A 19,236-nucleotide genomic window follows, 5' to 3' on the forward strand; every position below is an offset into this window, starting at 1 on the left:
TGTTTTCTTTAGAACTGTTAAATAATTTTTGAAAAATTACTAAATTTAATCTGCACTAGCATTATAATCATTCTCAGATTGAAAGTGCATTCAGATAACTGATAAAATCCCTCCTTGGAAGTGAAGCTGCAAATTCACTTGAATTAGACGCTTTTGAGAGAGAGAAGAAAAGTAATTTGTAGGCACTTCTTCTAGTTGAAAATAACTTACTATTTGGTGTTTTTTATATTTCATTATTCAGATCAAGGTTGAGCAGGTCGCCATGGAGCTCCAGTTGACTCCATTCACTGTACTGCTGCGATCAGTTCTGGACCAGCTGCAGGAAAAGGATTCTGCTCGAATATTTACTCAGCCAGTAAACCTTAAGGAGGTGCCTTTCCAATTAATCTTTTCATCATAGTTCATAGCATGATAGCTGAATTTAATTTTTTTTTATTCAGTTATACTGCAGGATTGGAAATATTTGAAGTAAATTTATTTTACAATATGCAGATTTGAAAATAAGTTCAAATTAAACCCCAGTAGAAGTAGACTGGGAACATGAAAATAGTTCAGTGAGAATTTATGACTTGGTTTTCCTGTTTTTAAAATATTAAATAATTCTGCAGTATTTAGACATAGACCTATATTATAGGAAGACATTTGAAACTCATTTTGCAGTCTAAAATTTAATTTGTTTAAACATAGATGTAAACATGTCGTGGTCATGTTACTTGATGAAGGACGTTGGAAAGGTGTCTTCATTTTTATTTCTGTTTTTCAAATAATCCTAGAAACTACATCTTAAATTATTCTGGAGATGGAAGGTCAACATTTCCCAAAGGAAAACCAAGTTCATATGCGAAACTTGCATGCAAAAAAATACTACTATTTAATCCCTCCACAATCACAAAAATACACTGTTTGATATACATTAATAGCGTTACTTAAGTTTCATTGTCAGTCACAAGGTTCATGCTCCACTTTTAGAAGTCCACTAACTGATCTGAACAGGCTACCAATATATAAATAAACATGTGGCAGTAAGAGTACTAAGGCCATGATCCTACAGAGATTTATGCCCATGCTAATCTTTACTTTGTGTAATCTCATAATGGGAAAAATTAAGCATGTGTATAAAACTTTACTGGGTCAGGGCTTCAGATTAGAAACTGGATTCTCTGCTTTCTTTATTTCACAAAATATACTTAAAATTTTAAAAATCTAGATTAGTTCATCACAGTACAATTATTTTATTGTTATATCAGCTGCAAGTTTAAACATCTTCTGTTTTAATATTTATTCGTAGGTTCCAGATTATTTGGATCATATAAAACATCCCATGGATTTATCTACTATGAGAAAACGGTTAGATTCCCAAGGCTATAGAAACCTTAATGAGTTTGAAGAAGATTTTAATCTTATTATAGATAACTGTATGAAATACAATGCGAAGGATACAATATTCTATAGAGCTGCAGTGCGATTAAGAGATCAAGGAGGTGTTGTTCTGAGACAAGCTAGGCGAGATGCTGAGGGGATCGGTTATAATAATGAAACTGGAATGCATTTACCTGAACAGCCTAAACTAGAATCACCCCAGCCTTTCTCCTGGGAAGATGGTAAGAAACTTTCTAAATTACTGTAGCGATCAATTTTCAAGAAATATAATCGAAGCATTAGCTGCATTTTTAAAGTTTAATTTTTAAAATAATTTTTAAAACTGGCACTTTTTTACTGCAGTCAGACTATGTAGTTCTTACACATGTTCAAGTCATACCTGTTTAGTTTACCGACAAAAAGATTTTTTTTTACTATTTTGTAGCACTGTGAATACATCATACCTTTGAAAGATTAAACTGTATTCTCAGTTCTGTCCCATCCATAATCAAGAAAAAACTTTTCAAATGAATTCTGATTCCAGAACATTTAGGCCCAGATTTAACAAGGTTCTTAAGCATGTGCTTAACTTCAGTGCATGAGTCCTCCCATTGAAATATACAAGTTACTTATGTATGGGCATACTTGAGTAGTTCAGTGGGACTGTTTACATGCTTAAACGTATGTAAACGCTTAAGTAGCTTGCTGAATCAGAAGTATTTTTGTTTAGTGGTGTTACATGAAGCAGGATGCAAACAAACTCAATAATCAGTTATAATAATCAGTTGCACTTGTAATACGAGCAATCCCAAAAAGTCTTATTTTGACTTGTGCACTGAGAAAATAGTAAACGTAAGTCTATGAAAAGAGAAGAAATAACTATAGTGGGGAGGAATTAATAGTATTTGGTAGAACTATGGGTCAGGCGTCATTATACATCCTTTCTATTAGTATACCTCAGTCCTGACCTATAGAGTCCCTGCTATTCCAGTTCTGGATGTCTGAAGCAAAAAATGCTAACTAACAAGAGTTGTAGCAAATGGCATAGCAGGAATTTACACTAGCACCTTTTCACTAGTGATAGTGAGACTATAAAACTTGCTTCAACTTGTGGCCAAAGTCCGATTTTATTTTTATATTTTTAATTCCAAAACATGAAACTTAGCAAATATTTATTCTCCAAGTAGTTTTTGTAAAAAAAATTCTTATTAACAGATATCTTAAATTACACATGTTTTGACTTCAGTGGATAGGTTACTGAATCCAGCTAACAGAGTGCATATGTCCTTGGAAGAACAGCTGAGAGAGTTGTTAGAAAAACTTGATCTCACCTGTGCAATGAAATCCAGTGGGTCAAGGAGCAAACGAGCAAAGCTGTTAAAGAAAGAAATCAGCATTATTCGCAACAAACTAAGTCAACAACACAGCCAGCCTCCCCAGATAGAATCAGGTATTGGAAGTTTTGAAGAGGAAAGTGCAGCATTAGAACAAGAAGGTGAAGAAGAAGGTAAGATTTTAATTGGTGTTTACATCAGTACTATTTTGAACACTTTCAATTAGATATCCTACATTTGTCATGTAAATTACCACAGTAGAAAGTAATATTCTATTATGATCTGATTTCAGGACAGGTTTAATACACTGCAAATGAACTATACTGTTACCTTTAGTATGCATAAAATCTATTCTCTGGTTACTTTCCCCTTGCTCCTGCGAGAGAGAGATTTTTTTTTTTTAAAGAAAATACAACAAGAGGTAGCAAAATTAAACTTTTTAAAAAGTACTACTTTATACTGAAAGTTATGGGGCTCCGTATTTTTGAAAGTTGTGTTATTCATACTTAGGGTCTTTAATCCATGTGCAGCCACTTAACTTCAGGCACTCAATACTGAAAATTTTGGCCACTAAACACATCCTTTTGTAGTTCTTCCTTCTGACCCCTGCACTGTAGGCTGTTTTTTGTTTAATTTATTGATGATGGAATTTGCCAGAAATGAAGTAGAAGGTTGCAGAATATGAATATAATAAACAATAGGAAAGAAGGGTTGGGGGTAGAGTAGGGTTGACCGGAACGCCCAGTTGAAAAGGGACCCTGGTGGTTCCGGTCAGCACTGTTGACTGGGCCGCTGAAAGTCTAGTCAGCGGGGCTCAGGCAGGCTTCCTGCCCTAGTTCTGCGCAGCTCCTGGAAGCGGCCGGCATCTCTGGCTCCTAGGCGCAGGGGTGGCTACAGGGGTTCTACGTGCTGCCCCCACCCCGAGCACCGCCTCCACAGCTACCATTGGCACAGGCAGCACGCAGAACCCACTGATCTTTCCACCTAGGAATTGGACATGCCAGCCGCGTCCGGGAGCCACCTGAGGTAAGTGCTGCCCATCCAGAGCTCGCACCCCAATCCCCTGCCCCAGGTTGGAACCTCTCCCACACCTTAACTTCCTCCCAAAGCCCTCACCCCCGTCCTGCACCCGAACAGCCTTCCACAGCCTTAAACCCCATCCTGCACCCCAAGCTGAAGCCCTCACCCCTTCCCGCACTCCAACCCCCTGCCGCAGCCCGGTGAAAGTGAGTGAGGGTGGGGGGATGGAGTGAGCTGAGGGGGTCCTCAGAGGAAGGGGTGGTGCAGGGGACAGGGCAAGGGTGTTTGGTTTTGTGGGATTAGAAAATGGGGGAGGGGACGGGGGAGATTATGGTAGCCAGAATAAGATCATGTTTCAGAGTAGCAGCCATATTAGTCTGTATTCGCAAAAAGAAAAGGAGTACTTGTGGCACCTTAGAGATCATGTGTTTACATAGACTAGCTATTGTACACTTGAGGCTTGCAAGTCGTTTGAAAGCTGGTATTTAAAAAAAAAAAAAATCAAATATCCTTAACTGTTCCATCACTTAGCCATCTTTGGAATTGCATGTTTGAGTCTCTTAGCTTGATAAAAATGTTTTTCAAAAGATATAAACTGTTGCAATATGGAGGCACAGTGTTAGAAAAATGTAACTACAACTGCAGTTGGCCTTCTCGTCTAATTCTGTGATTTCTGAGTACTCTTAGAATAGCTATTTTAATAATTTTAAGCAAATCTGATTCCTTAAATTATCTCCCTAATCTTGTTAAAACTGAAAACATTTGTTTCTGAACTTTCTTACTGACAGATAATTAAAACAGTAAAAAAAAAAAAAAATCAGATTGATTTAGATACATTTGAATCTTAAAATAGTCAAAAGATGCGTTTATAAATAAAGTGCATAGTGGTTAGACATATACTTATTACATATACCTGAAATAAATGTATTTTTAAAAAACATGTTAACATAACTATTCAGAAGTGATGTAGTAGGTCAAAAGTACAGTTAAAAATTCATATACCTTTATGGATTTTAAATAGCTTAAATTTAAACTCTGGAATAGAAATGAGTTAGAAAAGAATTAGAAACATATTGCAAAACAGATATGAGAGATGCAGGCAAATAGATCCTGATAGTTGTTTTTAAAAATAAATAAATAAGTAAAAAACACAGCAGGTATTGACCAGGGAAGAGGAATTTTTACATTGTTAGTCTCTCAAAGTGCTATGGATTATCTGGTATGTTTATAATTCCATTTTGGATTTCTGACCACACAAAAAAGATCTCTATTCTTGAGAGTTATAATATTTGCAGAGTACCTCAGTAAAATTACAGCTTTGTAATATGTGGTTAAATCTTCCCTTTTGCTAGTTGCTTCCATTGGTAGTTCGATATTGTGTCTGTCTCTCATATATCACATTTTTCTTGCAAATAATTTGGATTTTATAAAGAGGAATATAAAATGTTCTTATCAAATCGGTGCTTAATAAGAAAGTTTACATCTTATTTTTAAAGATACCATTTGAACAGAATTCTTATTTTGGGATCCTGTCCTGAGTAATGACAGGTTTCAGAGTAACAGCCGTGTTAGTCTGTATTCGCAAAAAGAAAAGGAGGACTTGTGGCACCTTAGAGACTAACCAATTTATTTGAGCATAAGCTTTCGTGAGCTACAGCTCACTTCATCAGATCTCTAAGGTGCCACAAGTACTCCTTTCCTTTTTGTCCTGAGTAAGTTCACAAGAGAAGCACCAGATTCCACCTTGTTATGATTTGAATGCAACTGAGGGTATGACTACACTACGAAATTAGATCGATATTCAAGAAGTCGATTTTTAGAAATCTATTTTATACAGTAGATTGCACATGTCCACTCTAAGCGGATTAAGTCAGTGGAGTGCATCCTCACTACCATGGCTAGCATCGACTTATGGAGCTATCCCACAGTTCCCGCATTCTCCTCTGCCCATTGGAATTCTGGGTTAAGCTCCCAGTTCCTGAAGGGGCAAAAACATTGTCACGGGTGGTTTTGGGTACATGTCGTCAGTCGCCCCACTCCCCCGCCCCCCATGAAAGCAACGGCAGACAATCTTTCTGCGCCGTTTTTCCACGCAGACGCCATTACCACAGCAAGTGTGCAGCCGGCTCAGCTCAACTCACTCACTCCACCGCTGTTGTGTCCTGGGTGCTGCTGGCAGCAGACGGTGCACTAGGACTGCTAACTGTCGTCCTCCACTGCTTCTGCTGCAACTCTGCTCTGCTGCTGTTGTCTCAATAGCGAATTTCTCCATGTTGTCTGTCGTGGGCTCCCCGGTACATGTTCTTCCTTGGGAAATGTGTGTGGTGCTAACAGTAATCCTCCACTGCTTCTGCTGCATCTCCACTCTCCTGCTCCCATGAATCCACCTTGCAGGTCCTCTTGTCGTTCTCTATAAATATCTATTCTTGTGGCATCCATCATCAGCCACCGCTTCCGCTGCAACTCTGCTCTCCTGCAGACGCCATACCACGGCAAGCATGGAGCCCGCTCAGATCACCGCAGCAATTATGAGCATTGTAAACACCTCGCACATTATCCTGCAGTATGTGCAGAACCAGAACCTGCAAAAGCAGGTGAAGAGGCGACGGCAGCGTGGTGATGAGAGTGATGAGGACATGGACACAGACGTCTCTCAAAGCACAGGTCCCGGCAGTTTGGACATCCTGGTGGCAACGGGGCAGGCTCATGCTATGGAACGCCGATTCTGGGCCCGGGAAAAAAGCACAGACTGGTGGAAGCACTTTAGGTCTGGGGTGATTCCCAGTGGCTGTAAATTTTTCACATGCGTAAGGGCACTTTCATGGAACTTTGTGACTTGCTTTCCCCTGTCATGAAGCACAAGAATACCAAGATGAGAACAGCCCTCACAGTTCACAAGTGAGTGGCGATAGCCCTCTGGAAGCTTGCAACGCCATACAGCTACTGGTCAGTTGGGAATCAGTTTGGAGTGGGCAAATCTACTGTGGGGGCTGCTGTGATGCAAGTAGCCAATGCAGTCACTGAGCTGCTGCTATCAAGGGTAGTGACTCTGAAATGTGCAGGTCATAGTGGATGGCTTTGCTACAATGGGATTCCCTAACTGTGGTGGGGCGATAGACGGATCGCATATCCCTATCTTGGGACCGGACCACCTTGGCAGCTAGTACATAAACCACAAGGGGTACTTTTCAATGGTGCTGCAAGCACTGGTGGATCACAAGGGACGTTTCACCAACATCAACGTGGGATGGCCGGGAAAGGTACATGACACTTGCATCTTCAGGAACTCTGGTATGTATGAACAGCTGCAGCAAGGGATTCACTTTCCAGACCAGAAAATAACCGTTGGGGATGTTGAAATGCCTACAGTTCTCCTTGGGGACCCAGCCTACCCCTTAATGCCATGGCTCATGAAACCATACGCAGGCACCCTGGACAGTAGTCAGGAGCTGTTCAACTATTGGCTGAGCAAGTGCAGAATGGTGGTAGAATGTGCATTTGGACGATTAAAAGCACGCTGGTGCAGTTTACTGACTCGGTTAGACCTCAGTGAAACCAATATTCTCATTGTTATTGCTGCTTGTTGTGTGCTCCACAATCTCTGTGAGAGTAAGGGGGAAACATTTATGGTGGGGTGGAAGGTTGAGGCAAATCGTCTGGCTGCTGATTATGCGCAGCCAGACACCAGGGCGATTAGAATAGTACAGCAGGGCGCCCTGTGCATCAGAGAAGCTTTGAAAACCAGTTTCATGACTGGCCAGGCTATGGTAGGAGAGTTCTGTTTGTTCTCCTTGATGAAAACCCGCCCCCTTGGTTCACTCTACTTGCCTGTAAGCCAACCGCCCTCCCCCCTTCGATCACTGCTTGCAGAGGCAATAAAGTCATTGTTGTTTCAAAATCATGCATTATTTATTAATTCATCACACACATAGGGGGATAACTGCCAAGGTAGCCTGGGAGGGGTGGGGGAAGAGGAAAGCACCAGGTGGGGTGGTGGATGACGGGAGGAGGGAAGGACAAGGCCACACTGCACTTCAAAACTTGAATGCCAGCCTTCTGTTGCTTGGGCAGTCCTCTGGGATGGTGTGGTTGGGTGCCTGGAGCACAGTCCTTCCCCACCTCCCCCGTGTTCTTGGGGGGTCTGAGTGAGGAGGCTATGGAAATTCGGGAGGAGGGTGAGCGGTTACACAGGCTGCAGCAGGGGTCCGTGCTCCTGCTACTTTTACTGCAGCTCCACGAGACACCAGAGCATGTCAGTTTGATCCCCCAGTAGCCTCAGCATTGCATCTTGCCTCCTCTTATCGCGCTGCCTCCACCTCTTATCGCGCTGCCTCCACCTCTCATCGCGCTGCCTCCACCTCTCATCACGCTCGTCTTTTCTGTCTGCTTTCCTGAACTCTGACATTGTCTGCCTCCACGCATTCTGCTGAGCTATTTCAATGTGGGAGGATTGCATGAGCTGAGAACATTTCACCATGAGTGCTTTTTTTTCCACCTTCTTATCTGCACTAGCCTCTGGGACGGAGATGATGGGGGGCGTGTTGAAACATTTGCAGATGCAGGAGGGAAAAAAGGGAGAGGAGTATTTAAAAAGACACATTTTAGAGAAGAATGGGTAGACTCTTTCACAATGAAGCAAGCTGTTAACATTACATAGCACATGTGCAAGGTCTCATTTTGCCTCTTATATTGAGGGCCTGCTGGTTTGATGTGAGAGATCACACACGCAGGGCCAGGCAACAGAATTCGGCTTGCTGGCAGCCATGGTAAGCCACAGTCTTTCGGCTTCTTCAACCTTCATAACTTGGGAATGGTTTCAAATCTCAGTGCCCTCCTTTCCCATACCAAGCACCCGTTGAGTTGGCCATTTAAAAGGAGGGGCTGTGGTTTTTGGGTTAAAGTGCAGCACAAATCCAACTAACCCCCTTTCCTCCCCCCCAATTCTGTGGGATGATCACTCTCCTGAGGATAACACAGAGATATAAAGAACGGATGTCGCTTGAATGCCAGCGAACACCGGGAACATACGCTGCCATGCTTTCTTATGCAGTGATTCCAGACTACGTGCTACTGGCCTGCCATGGTAAAGTGTCCTACCATGGAGGATGGAATAAGGCTGCCCTCCCCAGAAACCTTTTGCAAAGGCTTTGGGAGTACTTTAAGGAGACCTTCATGGAGATGTCCCCGGAGGATTTCCGCCCCATCCCCAGACACATTAACAGACTTTTCCAGTAGCTGTACTGGCCGCGAGTGCATCCCAAGTCTTCAGGGCAAATTAATCATTAAACACGCTTGCTTTTAAACCATGTATTATATTTACAAAGGTACACTCACCAGAGGTGCCTTCTCTGGCTTCATGGTCCAGGAGCCCCCCTTGGGAGGGTTGGGAGGGTATTGGTTCCAGGGTGATAAACAGTTCCTGGCTGTCGGGAAGAACGGTTTCTCTGCTTGCCTCCTGTGCGCTATCCTCCTCCTCCTCATCTTCCTCGTCCCCCAAATCCTCATCCCTGTTGCATGAGACTCCCCCCTTCAGGTGTCCACAGACAGGGGTGTGGTAGTGGTAGGCCGCGCCCCGCCCCCGAATTGAGCATGCAGCTCATCATAGAAGCGGTATGTCTGGGGCTCTGACCCAGAGCGACCATTTGCCTCTTTGTTTTTTTGGTAGGCTTGCCTGAGCTCCTTAATTTTCTGCTGCAGGTCCCTGTTGTAGCCTCTGTCGATCATGCCCTTGGAGATTTTTGCAAATATTTTGGCATTTTGTCTTTTGGAACGGAGTTCTGAGAGCACGGATTCATCTCCCCATACAGCGATCAGATCCAGTACCTCCCGTTTGGTCCATGCTGGAGCTCTTTTGCGATTCTGGGACTTCGTGGTCACCTGTGCTGATGAGCTCGCCACGGTGGCCAAACAGGAAATGAAATTCAAAAGTTCCTGGGGCTTTTCCTGTGTACCCGGCTAGTGCATCTGAGTTGAGAGTGCTGTCCAGAGCGGTCACAATGGAGCACTCTGGGATAGCTCCCGGAGGCCAATACTGTCGAATTGAGTCCACACTACCCCAGATTCGACCCGGCAATGGCGATTTCAGTGCTAATCCCCTCGTTGGGGAGTACAGAAATTGATTTTAAGAGCTCTTTAAGTCAACAAAAATGGCTTCGTCGTGTGGACAGGTGCAGGGTTAAATTGATCTAATGCTGCTAAATTCGACCTAAACTCGTAGTGTAGACCAGGGCTGAGATTTTAACATTTTAGGTGTTTCATTACTAATGCATAGATTGTGAACTAGTCAGAGGAAAGGTGGTCCTTTTTGAGTGTATAGAAAGCACTTACCATACTGCTATAGATAAACAATGACAAACTAATGAATTATCATTTAAGTCAATAGAATTCCAGACTTTCTGGCTGGTTTATGTGCAGTATACGTATGTAAACTTAAATCTGCATGAGATTAGTTAAATATGTTTTGATCCTTTTTGTGGTCTACACCAACGATTATTTTTGTGGTGCAACAAGTTACATTTGATTACATAAATGCTCACTTGTAAAGATATAGCCTTTTCATTTTGTTAGTGTAGCAATATATCTGTAGAGAAAGCAGATAGACGTCTCAACATGGGCTTTTTTTTTTTTTTAAAGGAGTATAGAGGAAAGATGAATAATTTGTACACTTATCTGTTGCAAACTGTGGGTTGGGTAATTTTTGCTTGTTTTATTGAATTCTGTAGAGCAGAATTTTTTCTTCTGTCATTTGTGTTAGAGTATTTTCTAGTGCTAGTTTTATCTAAACATCCACAATGTGTGTCTTGCCATTCTACACCATGAAATTGAAAGAAAAGAAAAACAAAACAGAAGCCAGAATTGACATTTGAGTTGGATAGGGGGAAAGAAAAATTGGTAGAGGGGTGGTTTTTCTGATTTCTCCTGTAATGGCTGCAAAGATGTCTTTGCCAAGCATTTGTCAGTAACTATACGTTTTAAAATTTAAAACTGGTACCCATAACTGTAAAGCAGCTTTGCAGAACTTTCCAATTTGTGAATTTGGTAATAGTTTATAGCCCGCTATTACGGTTAATTTTGATAGGTTAAGCTATAAATGCAATTCTTAAAAATGGCTTTATTTGCTTTAAAAATGCTTTTCTTATTTAAATTAACGTAAACAGGTAAGATGAATATTTAAATTAGGAAAATGTATTTTATTCAGACTTTAATGTTAATGGTGAAATACTTGCATTACCAGATACAAATCATCTGCTACTCTACTTTTCTGTAAAAAGTTCTTGTACCTAAGATTTTAAATACCATTGCATGTAAGGTAAAAATACCTGCCCAGGTTTAAATTTTTAACACTAAATGTAAACACCTATTTTGTTAGAATCCCAGTATAAAACTAGGCACTACTAACTAGGATAGGTTGTTGCTAGCCAAACGTTTATGTATTTAAAATGTTATGGTTTGTTTCCAAACAACAATTATTTGATGAGCTGAACATTTATAGTGAGTGTTATAATAGATTTTATAACTACCAGTTTTCAAAAATCACACTCTATTTATAATTTTTTCAGGAGATAAATCTCCCCCTAAACTTGAACCATCAGATGCATTACCTCTTCCTTCAAACTTGGAGACTAATTCAGAACCACCAACCCTCAAACCAGTAGAACTCAATCCAGAGCAGAGTAAGCTTTACAAAAGAGTAAAATTTGATAATGAATTATATAGCACTTCCATTCAGAAAGAAATAAATGGACACACTCCAGAACACTTACTTGACAGTAATCTCAATGAGTCGACTGTTTCTGCTGTAGCTGAGTCATCAACTGATGTAAACAGACGTACATCCATTCTCTTCTGCAAATCAAAAAGTATAAGCCCCCCAAAGTCTGCAAAGAACACTGAAACCCAGCCAACTTCTCCACAGCTAGGGACCAAAACCTTTTTGTCTGTAGTCCTTCCAAGGTTGGAGACTCTTCTGCAGCCAAGGAAAAGATCAAGAAGTGCATGTGGAGATTCTGAGGTTGATGATGAGTCCCCTGTAAAGCGCTTGGATACAGGTAAATATTACAAAACTTACATATTGGTGGGCAGAAATATTGGAAGATAATACAGATAATACAACAGACATTTTAATATACATTTACTTTAAATAATTCTTTAATCATTTAAATTATTTCAACACTTCAGCATTTTTTCCTCACAGTTGAACCAAGTGCAGTTATGATTTAGGAAAGTTATTGGTTTGTTGCTGACAGTCCTTTGAGATGGCTTCTCAAATTTTTATTGCTGTAGTACAGACCTCTCTCTTTCTCTCTCTCAAAAAAAAAGTTTTTTTTTTGTTATGCTTGCTTCCTATTATCTTTCCCTTGCATCCACTAGGGGAGACAAACAACTCACTTCCTCTGAAAAGACCACTGGTGAATCTACATTACATTTCTTTATAGGACATAAACATGAATCCCGCCCCATCAGCAGCCATCATTATACTCTCTCTGACTTTTTATTTTATATTTATCTCATGCCTTTTTACTTTGTATTAATTTTCCATCTAACGCCTTTCCTTTCTATGAAGCAAAAGTGATATGACTATAAGTTTAGAATGTGTGAGTGATAGCTATACAGAATGTTGTATCTGGAGTGTTAAAATCATAAGGCATTGTTGGCTTTTCTTTAGAAAATTCCTATTTTTAAGTGAAGATTTTTAAAAAGTAAAGCCATGCATAAGAAAATTGTAGGTGTCAAATATTTGAGCTAAAGGATCCAACTGTAAGATTACCATGGCTAGATGTCACCTGGACTAGTTTTTTCAGAAATTTTATGAGGAACTTATTCTGTCCTGTGAAATGAAGTTGTGTAAGTTAATTATTTTTCTTGATAGTGTTTTTCTCAGTTATATTTGTAGTAGATACTTTGAATAGAACAAATGTATGGGGAGGTGGGAGAAGGATAAAGTAAGCAACTAGTAATATGTACTTTCCTTATGTTAGTCTTTAAAATTCTTGGTTTTTTTATATCCTCTGCCATTTGTCATGTTGATATATAGATTTTTATGTTTGAAACGTATGCATGATGTTAGTTCTGACTCCACTGAAACAAAATTGGATCTGCATAAAAAACTCATGCTGTGAAAGTATAATTTTAAAAAGTTTCTATTTACTGTTGAATTGAAGGGGGGAGGGCGGTTGGCTTGCAGGGAAGTGGAGTGAACCAATGGGGCGGGTTTTCATCAAGGAGAAACAAACGGAACTGTCACACCACCGTAGCCAGAAAATATAGGGGGAGGAAATTACAAGTAACACTTGGTGCAATTTTTAAATGATTTTTTTCCTGTAAAAATGCTTTTACAGACCTACTTGGAAACAACACTGACATCTGATTTGTTCTTTTGTAATAAGAAAGATTAATGTATTTTACATAAATACTGTGATACTAGATTGATGATTTGAATTCGGACAATGGATTAATCTGCACTGAAAGTCTATGGGGCTTCTTTCGCTACATGTTTACTCTCACCAATTGTTAATAGAAGTGCATAATGTATAATATGTACACAATATAGCATTGCTATATATTCTATATCCCAGATACAGAATGTACAGATTATCTATAGACCCACTTACAAAATTAATCCAAACATTTAAATTACATTTACAAAAGTTTATTGTATAGATTATTTAAAAAATCAAGAAATACAAACTGCAGTGTTTAGTTCTTACATTTACGTGATAATTTTACCAGTTATATTTTATGTAACAGTTGAAAAACAAAGTTTGTCTGAAATCCTAATTATTGTAAAATTCAGTTGTGACTTTCTGCTTAGATGCAAGGATTAACATCTTTGCTCCATTCGAGGCAATGGCAGAACTCTTTGTGACTTCAGTGAGGCCAGAATTTCACCCCAGATATTTTGGGTTTCAGAACTGTTTTACAGGGTTTTTTTTTTAAATCTATTTGAGTGAGACAGTCTCACACTTTATTTTGAGTATCTTTATGGAATTAAGTAAATTGACTGGGGATAACATCTTTTACTTGCAATCAGTCTCACAGTTCAGAAATATTAGCTATATTACTCTAACCACATTAACAACTGATTGAGTAGTTAAAATAAAACCCTGAAGATGAAGAGAAATGCCTTCTTTAAAATAAAATTCCATTTAATAGAACTGTGCATTTTAAATCTATAAATATTTTTGTTGCTTAATCTCAAAGTACAAATATTTAAGATGCATTTTTATTTTTTATTTAGTTCATTTAGATGAATATATAGGTTTAGGTCCATACAAATCTAGACTTGAGTTAATTAGCAAGTTTTTCACTTAATCTTGAACATTGTTCAGGGGCTTATTGATTCAGAACTCCTACTGAAATAGCTCCTTGTTTTCCATTTTGTACCTATTTTACAATCTCCACTGCTGTTCTCTAAACAAAGTTTTTCTTTCCTGAATTGCCATCTTTTTGACAAAGTTCTTCATTAAAGTTTTCATACCTGTTTATCTCTTTCACATTAACTTGGATAAGTGATCAGTTTGTTGGAATTGGCTGCTGCCGTGGGCCATGATCCTTTAGAGAGGTCCAGTGCACAGACCCTTCCTTGTATCTTTGTGAAATCGAAATCTAGTTGACATTGATTTCCTTTGCAGGTTCAGTGTCTTAAACTACTACAGAGTAGCATGTTAGTGTTCAATCAAAATGAAATGAAATTAAAAATATAGAAAATGCAGGAGTATGACATTTCTGTTTTCAGATTGATATTTTACTAAATTATTATTTCATGTTGATAGTCAAAATATTCATGTTCAAAAGACTTTGGTTTTTTATTCAGATGTACCTTTTGAAAATCATGAAGTCATAGACAAGTTCTGCTTAAAGGTGTTCTTCTATGATTACATTCCTCGTGTTTCTCCTAGTACAGATCAACATTCGTAGTAATTGGAAGATAAACCAGTATAATAATTTTTTCAGTTTAATTAGTATGAGTATTAAATGAAATCTTTTTGTATTATAGGAATATAATGAGCAATTTAACAAAAGCTGTATATTTTCTGTACTATATATCAAATGTTCAAGGCTGTGGTAGCCTCTGGTGGGAAAGTGAAGTGATCGAATGGTGGTCCCAGGTTTTTTGCTGTCAACATCTCGTCTCCCCCATTACTCTTACTTAAGTCTGTGCGCTGCCAGCTCTTGTTCTTCAAAGTCATTTCTTATCTGTCCACATAAGATATTGGCACTTCTTCCCACACTATTCCACTATGCCTTGTATTTTGCCCTATGCCCCTTACACTGTGCAGACTCCTTCTTGAAATCTTACTTTTTCATGTAGTTTCTTGAGCAATAGAAAAATCATAGCCATATTTAGGTACTCTTCCCTTCCTCTTCCTCTTGCCAGATAATGAGTTCTTCCTGTATTTTTAATTCATGTATTTATGGTAATTAGAATAAGCTCTCTAAAGCAAGGTCATTGTCTTTACTAGTCAATGTTAAGAGACAGGACTGCTGGTCTGTTTGGTATGACAGTTTCTGTGTTTTATGATTTTCTAATAAAATAGAAATAAATTAATGTAAAATAAGTAATGTTTTGGGGAATAGATGGTAATATACGAAACATCAAAATATTATCTTTTGAGAGGTCTAAAACCAGTCAGTTTTAGTGATACCATTCTTTACTTCTGCTTCTGATCTCTTATCTCCCAGAGAGATCTTAATCCCTCCTGTCCTTCAAAAAATAGCTTAACTCTCCATACATAAAACTTCTAAGATGGCGTTAAGGTTGAAAGTAGATAGCATTGACTTGGTTGTTGAAGCCTTGCCAAGAAGGCTGGTATTATCAAACGAACATTAGAAGATGGTAGAAAAAAATTACAAGAATTGTGTAGGACTCCTTTGTGGAGGAGAGTGAGAGGGAAAGCTTTTTAAAAAGCTAGAAAATCATAAGTTAGTTTTAACTTGTACAGGAATTTTTAAAAATTGGCTTGTTCCCTTTTTGATGCATTGTGACATATTGAGAGAAGTTGAAAGGTATATAAAAACCACTTGCTTGTTCTTGGAGTGCTTGCTCATGTCGTTTCCATTCTAGGTGTGTGCGCACCCACGTGCGCGGTCGTCGGAGATTTTCGCCTTAGCAGTAACCATAGGGCCAGCTGTGGCATCCCCTTGAGTGTTGCGCCCAGGCGCTGGTATATCAGGCACCATTGGCCCTATCCCCTCTCAGTTCCTTCTTACTGCCCATGGTGGTTAGTTGGTGCGCTTTTCCTTGCTTAGCAAGGGCTATCAGTTTTTTTTTCTCCTTTGGACTTCATTCCTTAAGGCCTTGTATAGAATTAATTCTTCAGTAGTTAGTGTTAAGTACCTGTTAAGTGTCTAGTTGTTAGTAGTTAGAGTCCCAGAGGGGACTTTGCCCCTGGTGGGCATGCTCCGGTCTCTGGGGTTCAAGCCCTACACAGAGCTTGAACAGGCCTATGCCTATTAGTGACTCCCAGCTTGGGGGGGAGGCGCACATAAGAGAAGTGCCGTATCTGCAGAAACTTTCGGCCCAGCATGCAGCAAGAGCGGGACATTCGACTTCAGGCTTTTCTGATGGAGTCCGCCCTCCATCCGGCCTCTGAGCTGTCTCGGCATCGGTGCGACGTGCACCCCCGGCACCGAGCTCCATTCGGCACGGTTCTGGCCGCCTCCACTGCCATGGCTGTGGCAGTCTCATCCAGGGTCTGCTAGAAGAAGGGACAGAGACACTGGGTTTAGTCATCGCCTCCATTCTGCCTCCCGCTCATTTGCGCAGCCTGGCCTAGCGAATTGTCCGGAGGGCAGAAGTGCTCATTTTGATGGCGCTCAAGAGCGACGACCCAGCCAATTCCCCAGATCCACTGTTCCTTTTCCTCAACCACCTTCACCCCTATCGTTCGGCCTGGTCGTGGGTCACCTCGGACCTCTGGATACTGTACATAGTATCTCAGGGCTAAACCCTGCAATTTCCGGCCACCACTCCCTCCCACAGCCCCTTTTCCCTGTCCCTCTTCAGGGATCCTTCTCACGAGCATCTCCTTATGTGGCTGGGGGCAGTAGAGGAGGACACGAAAGGGAAAGTGTTCTACTCCTAGTACTACTTAATCCTGAAAGCAAAAGGAGTCCTCAGACCCATCCTGGACCTGTGTTGCCTCACAAGTCTCTCAAGAATTTGACGTTTCCCTGGGTTCCATCATCTCCTCCAGGAGATTAGTACACCGCTCTCAATTTACCGGATGCTTATTTCCATATTCCTGGGTCACAGAAGTTTTTTTCGGCTTCATAGTGAGCAGGCACGATTTTCAGTTCATGGTGCTGCCCTTTGACTTATCTTCGGCCCCAATGGTGTTCTCAAAAGGCCTGGCTCCAGTGGCGACTTAAATGAGACATTGAGGGGTCCAGATTTTCCTGTATCTTGATGACTGGCTTATCAAGGGCAGGTCTCAGGAGCAGGTGCAGAGGAGCCTCAATCTGGTGAGTTCGACTTGTCACGATTTGGGCTTGCTAATAAACATTAAAAAGTCCGCATTAATGCCAGTCCAGCACATAGAATTCATAAGGAAGATCCTCAATTCCATGCAAGCCAGGGCCTTCCTTCCGGAAGTGTGTTTTCAGACCATGTTGTACTTGATCTCCCATTTAAAGAACCACCTGTTTGCTGCGGCCCACACCTGCCTATGTCTGATGGGCCAAGTGGTCGCCCATGCTGACTCCATTTATGACCTCTGCAAGCATAGCTGGCCTCGGTCTATATCCCCAGCAGACCCAGGTTGGACTGGGAGGTCAGGGTGCCGAACCATATCCTGTTGTCCTTGCAATGGTGATTGGATCCCAAGTCGGTGCTGCAGGGGGTTCCCTTCACAGCTCTGTCTCTGTTGCTTGAACCTGGTCTCCTGACGATTTGGATCTGGGCTGGGAGGCCCACCTGGACGAGCTAAGCACCCACAGCCACTGGCTGTGGGACAATCTCACCCTCCATATCAACATCAGGGAGCTCAGGGTGGTTCACCTCGCCTGCCAGGCTTTCTTGCCCCACCTGAAAGGCAAGGTGGTACAGGTCCTGACGGACAATGGCGCCACGATGTATTACATCAACAGACAGGGCGTTGCCAGGTCCTCAGCCCTTTGTCAAAAGGTGCTCAGCTTTTGGGACTTTTGTGTGCAGCATGCCATTCATCTGGTCGCCAGCCACCTGCCAGGCACCAGGAACGTCTTGGCGGATCACCTCAGCAGGACCTTCTCATCTTGCCACAAATGGTCACTCCATCCAGAGATGGTCAACATAATCTTCTAGAGGTCGTGGACTCCCCCAGGACCTGTTCGCATCCAGGCAGAACAGAAAGTGTCACGTGTTAAGTTTGATTTGGGGTCTGGACAGAGGTTCCCTTTTGGACGTCCTTTTTTATTCCATGGTTGGGAGCACTGATGTATTCCTTCCTGCCAGTGCCACAGGGTCCTTGTGAAGGTGAAGTAGGACAGAGTGACGGTTATCCTGGTAGCTCCCGCATGGCCCATCAGCACTGGTTCGGCACGTTGCTGAGCCTTTTGGCAGCCACGCCTCCTCCGCTGTCTCTTTGGCTGTATCTGCTGTCCCAGAACCATGGCACTCCTCTGCATCCAAACCTGGCAGTGCTGCACTTGACAGCTTGGCTACTGCATGGCTAAGCACGGACGAGTGGGCATGCTCAACCTGTGTCCAACAGGTCTTGCTGGGTAGCAGAAATCCTCCACCAGGGCAACCTACCTGGCTAAATGGAAAAGGTTCGAGTGCTGGGCCTCGAAGCGACGCATCTTAGGGCTGAGTAGGCTTCGCTGCAGGACATATTGGATTATCTGCTGCATCTCAAACGCTAGGGGTTGTCCATCTCTTTGATCAAGGTCCACCTGTCCACCATTTTGGCATTGTGTCCTCCATTCCAGGGCAAGTCTCTCTTCGCCCAGCCTATGACAGCATGTTTTTTGAAGGGTCTGGAATGCCTCTATCCACACATCCGGGATCCTCCCCTCTCCCCCTGCCTCGGGACCTGAATTTTGTGCTGTGAAGGCTTGTCGGACCTCCCTTTGAGCGTGTGGCTTCCTGCTTCCTGCTGCTTCTCTCCCTGAAGGTTTAGTTCCTGGTTGCCATAACGGATGTCTGAGATCAGGGCACTCCTCTCTGAGCTGTCTTATATGATCTTCTAGAAGAACACGGTCCAGCTGCGCCCGTGTTCGGTGTTTCTGCCCAAGGTCATTTCTCAGTTTCATACTGGTCAGGACATATAGTTACTGGTCTTCTGTCCGAAGCCCCATGCATCTGATGAGGAACGCAGGCTTCACAAACTGGACGTCAGGAGGGCGTTGGCATTTTACATAGATAGAATGAAGCAGTTCCGTAAGTCAACGTAGTTGTTGATCATTGCTGTGACAGACAGGATGAAAGGTCGTCCGGTGTCTGCTCAGAGAATCTCACCCTGGATTACAGTCCGCATCCGCTACTGCTAAGAGCTGGCAAAGGTGTCCCTGATGGCGATCCAAGAGATCTGTTGAGCCGCTC

At 41.7% G+C, this 19,236-nt stretch overlaps 1 protein-coding gene across 9 annotated transcripts in view; it reads left to right on the plus strand.

The window, feature by feature from the left end:
- Positions 1–19,236, plus strand: part of BRD1 (bromodomain containing 1) — a 106,305-nt gene that overhangs the window by 46,404 nt on the left and 40,665 nt on the right. For 7 of the 9 annotated variants that reach the window (XM_073328328.1, XM_073328330.1, XM_073328332.1 and 4 more), the window contains 4 exons: positions 242–370; positions 1,289–1,601; positions 2,606–2,866; positions 11,273–11,761. In XM_073328328.1, the coding sequence (XP_073184429.1) occupies positions 242–370; positions 1,289–1,601; positions 2,606–2,866; positions 11,273–11,761 (1,192 nt within the window). The remainder of the gene's footprint in view (positions 1–241; positions 371–1,288; positions 1,602–2,605; positions 2,867–11,272; positions 11,762–19,236) is intronic. The other 2 variants (XM_073328329.1, XM_073328331.1) reach the window with 2 other exon arrangements.

This window comes from Lepidochelys kempii, chromosome 1, assembly GCF_965140285.1.
Source record: "Lepidochelys kempii isolate rLepKem1 chromosome 1, rLepKem1.hap1, whole genome shotgun sequence".
In the NCBI taxonomy this organism is placed as follows: Eukaryota; Metazoa; Chordata; order Testudines; family Cheloniidae; genus Lepidochelys; species Lepidochelys kempii.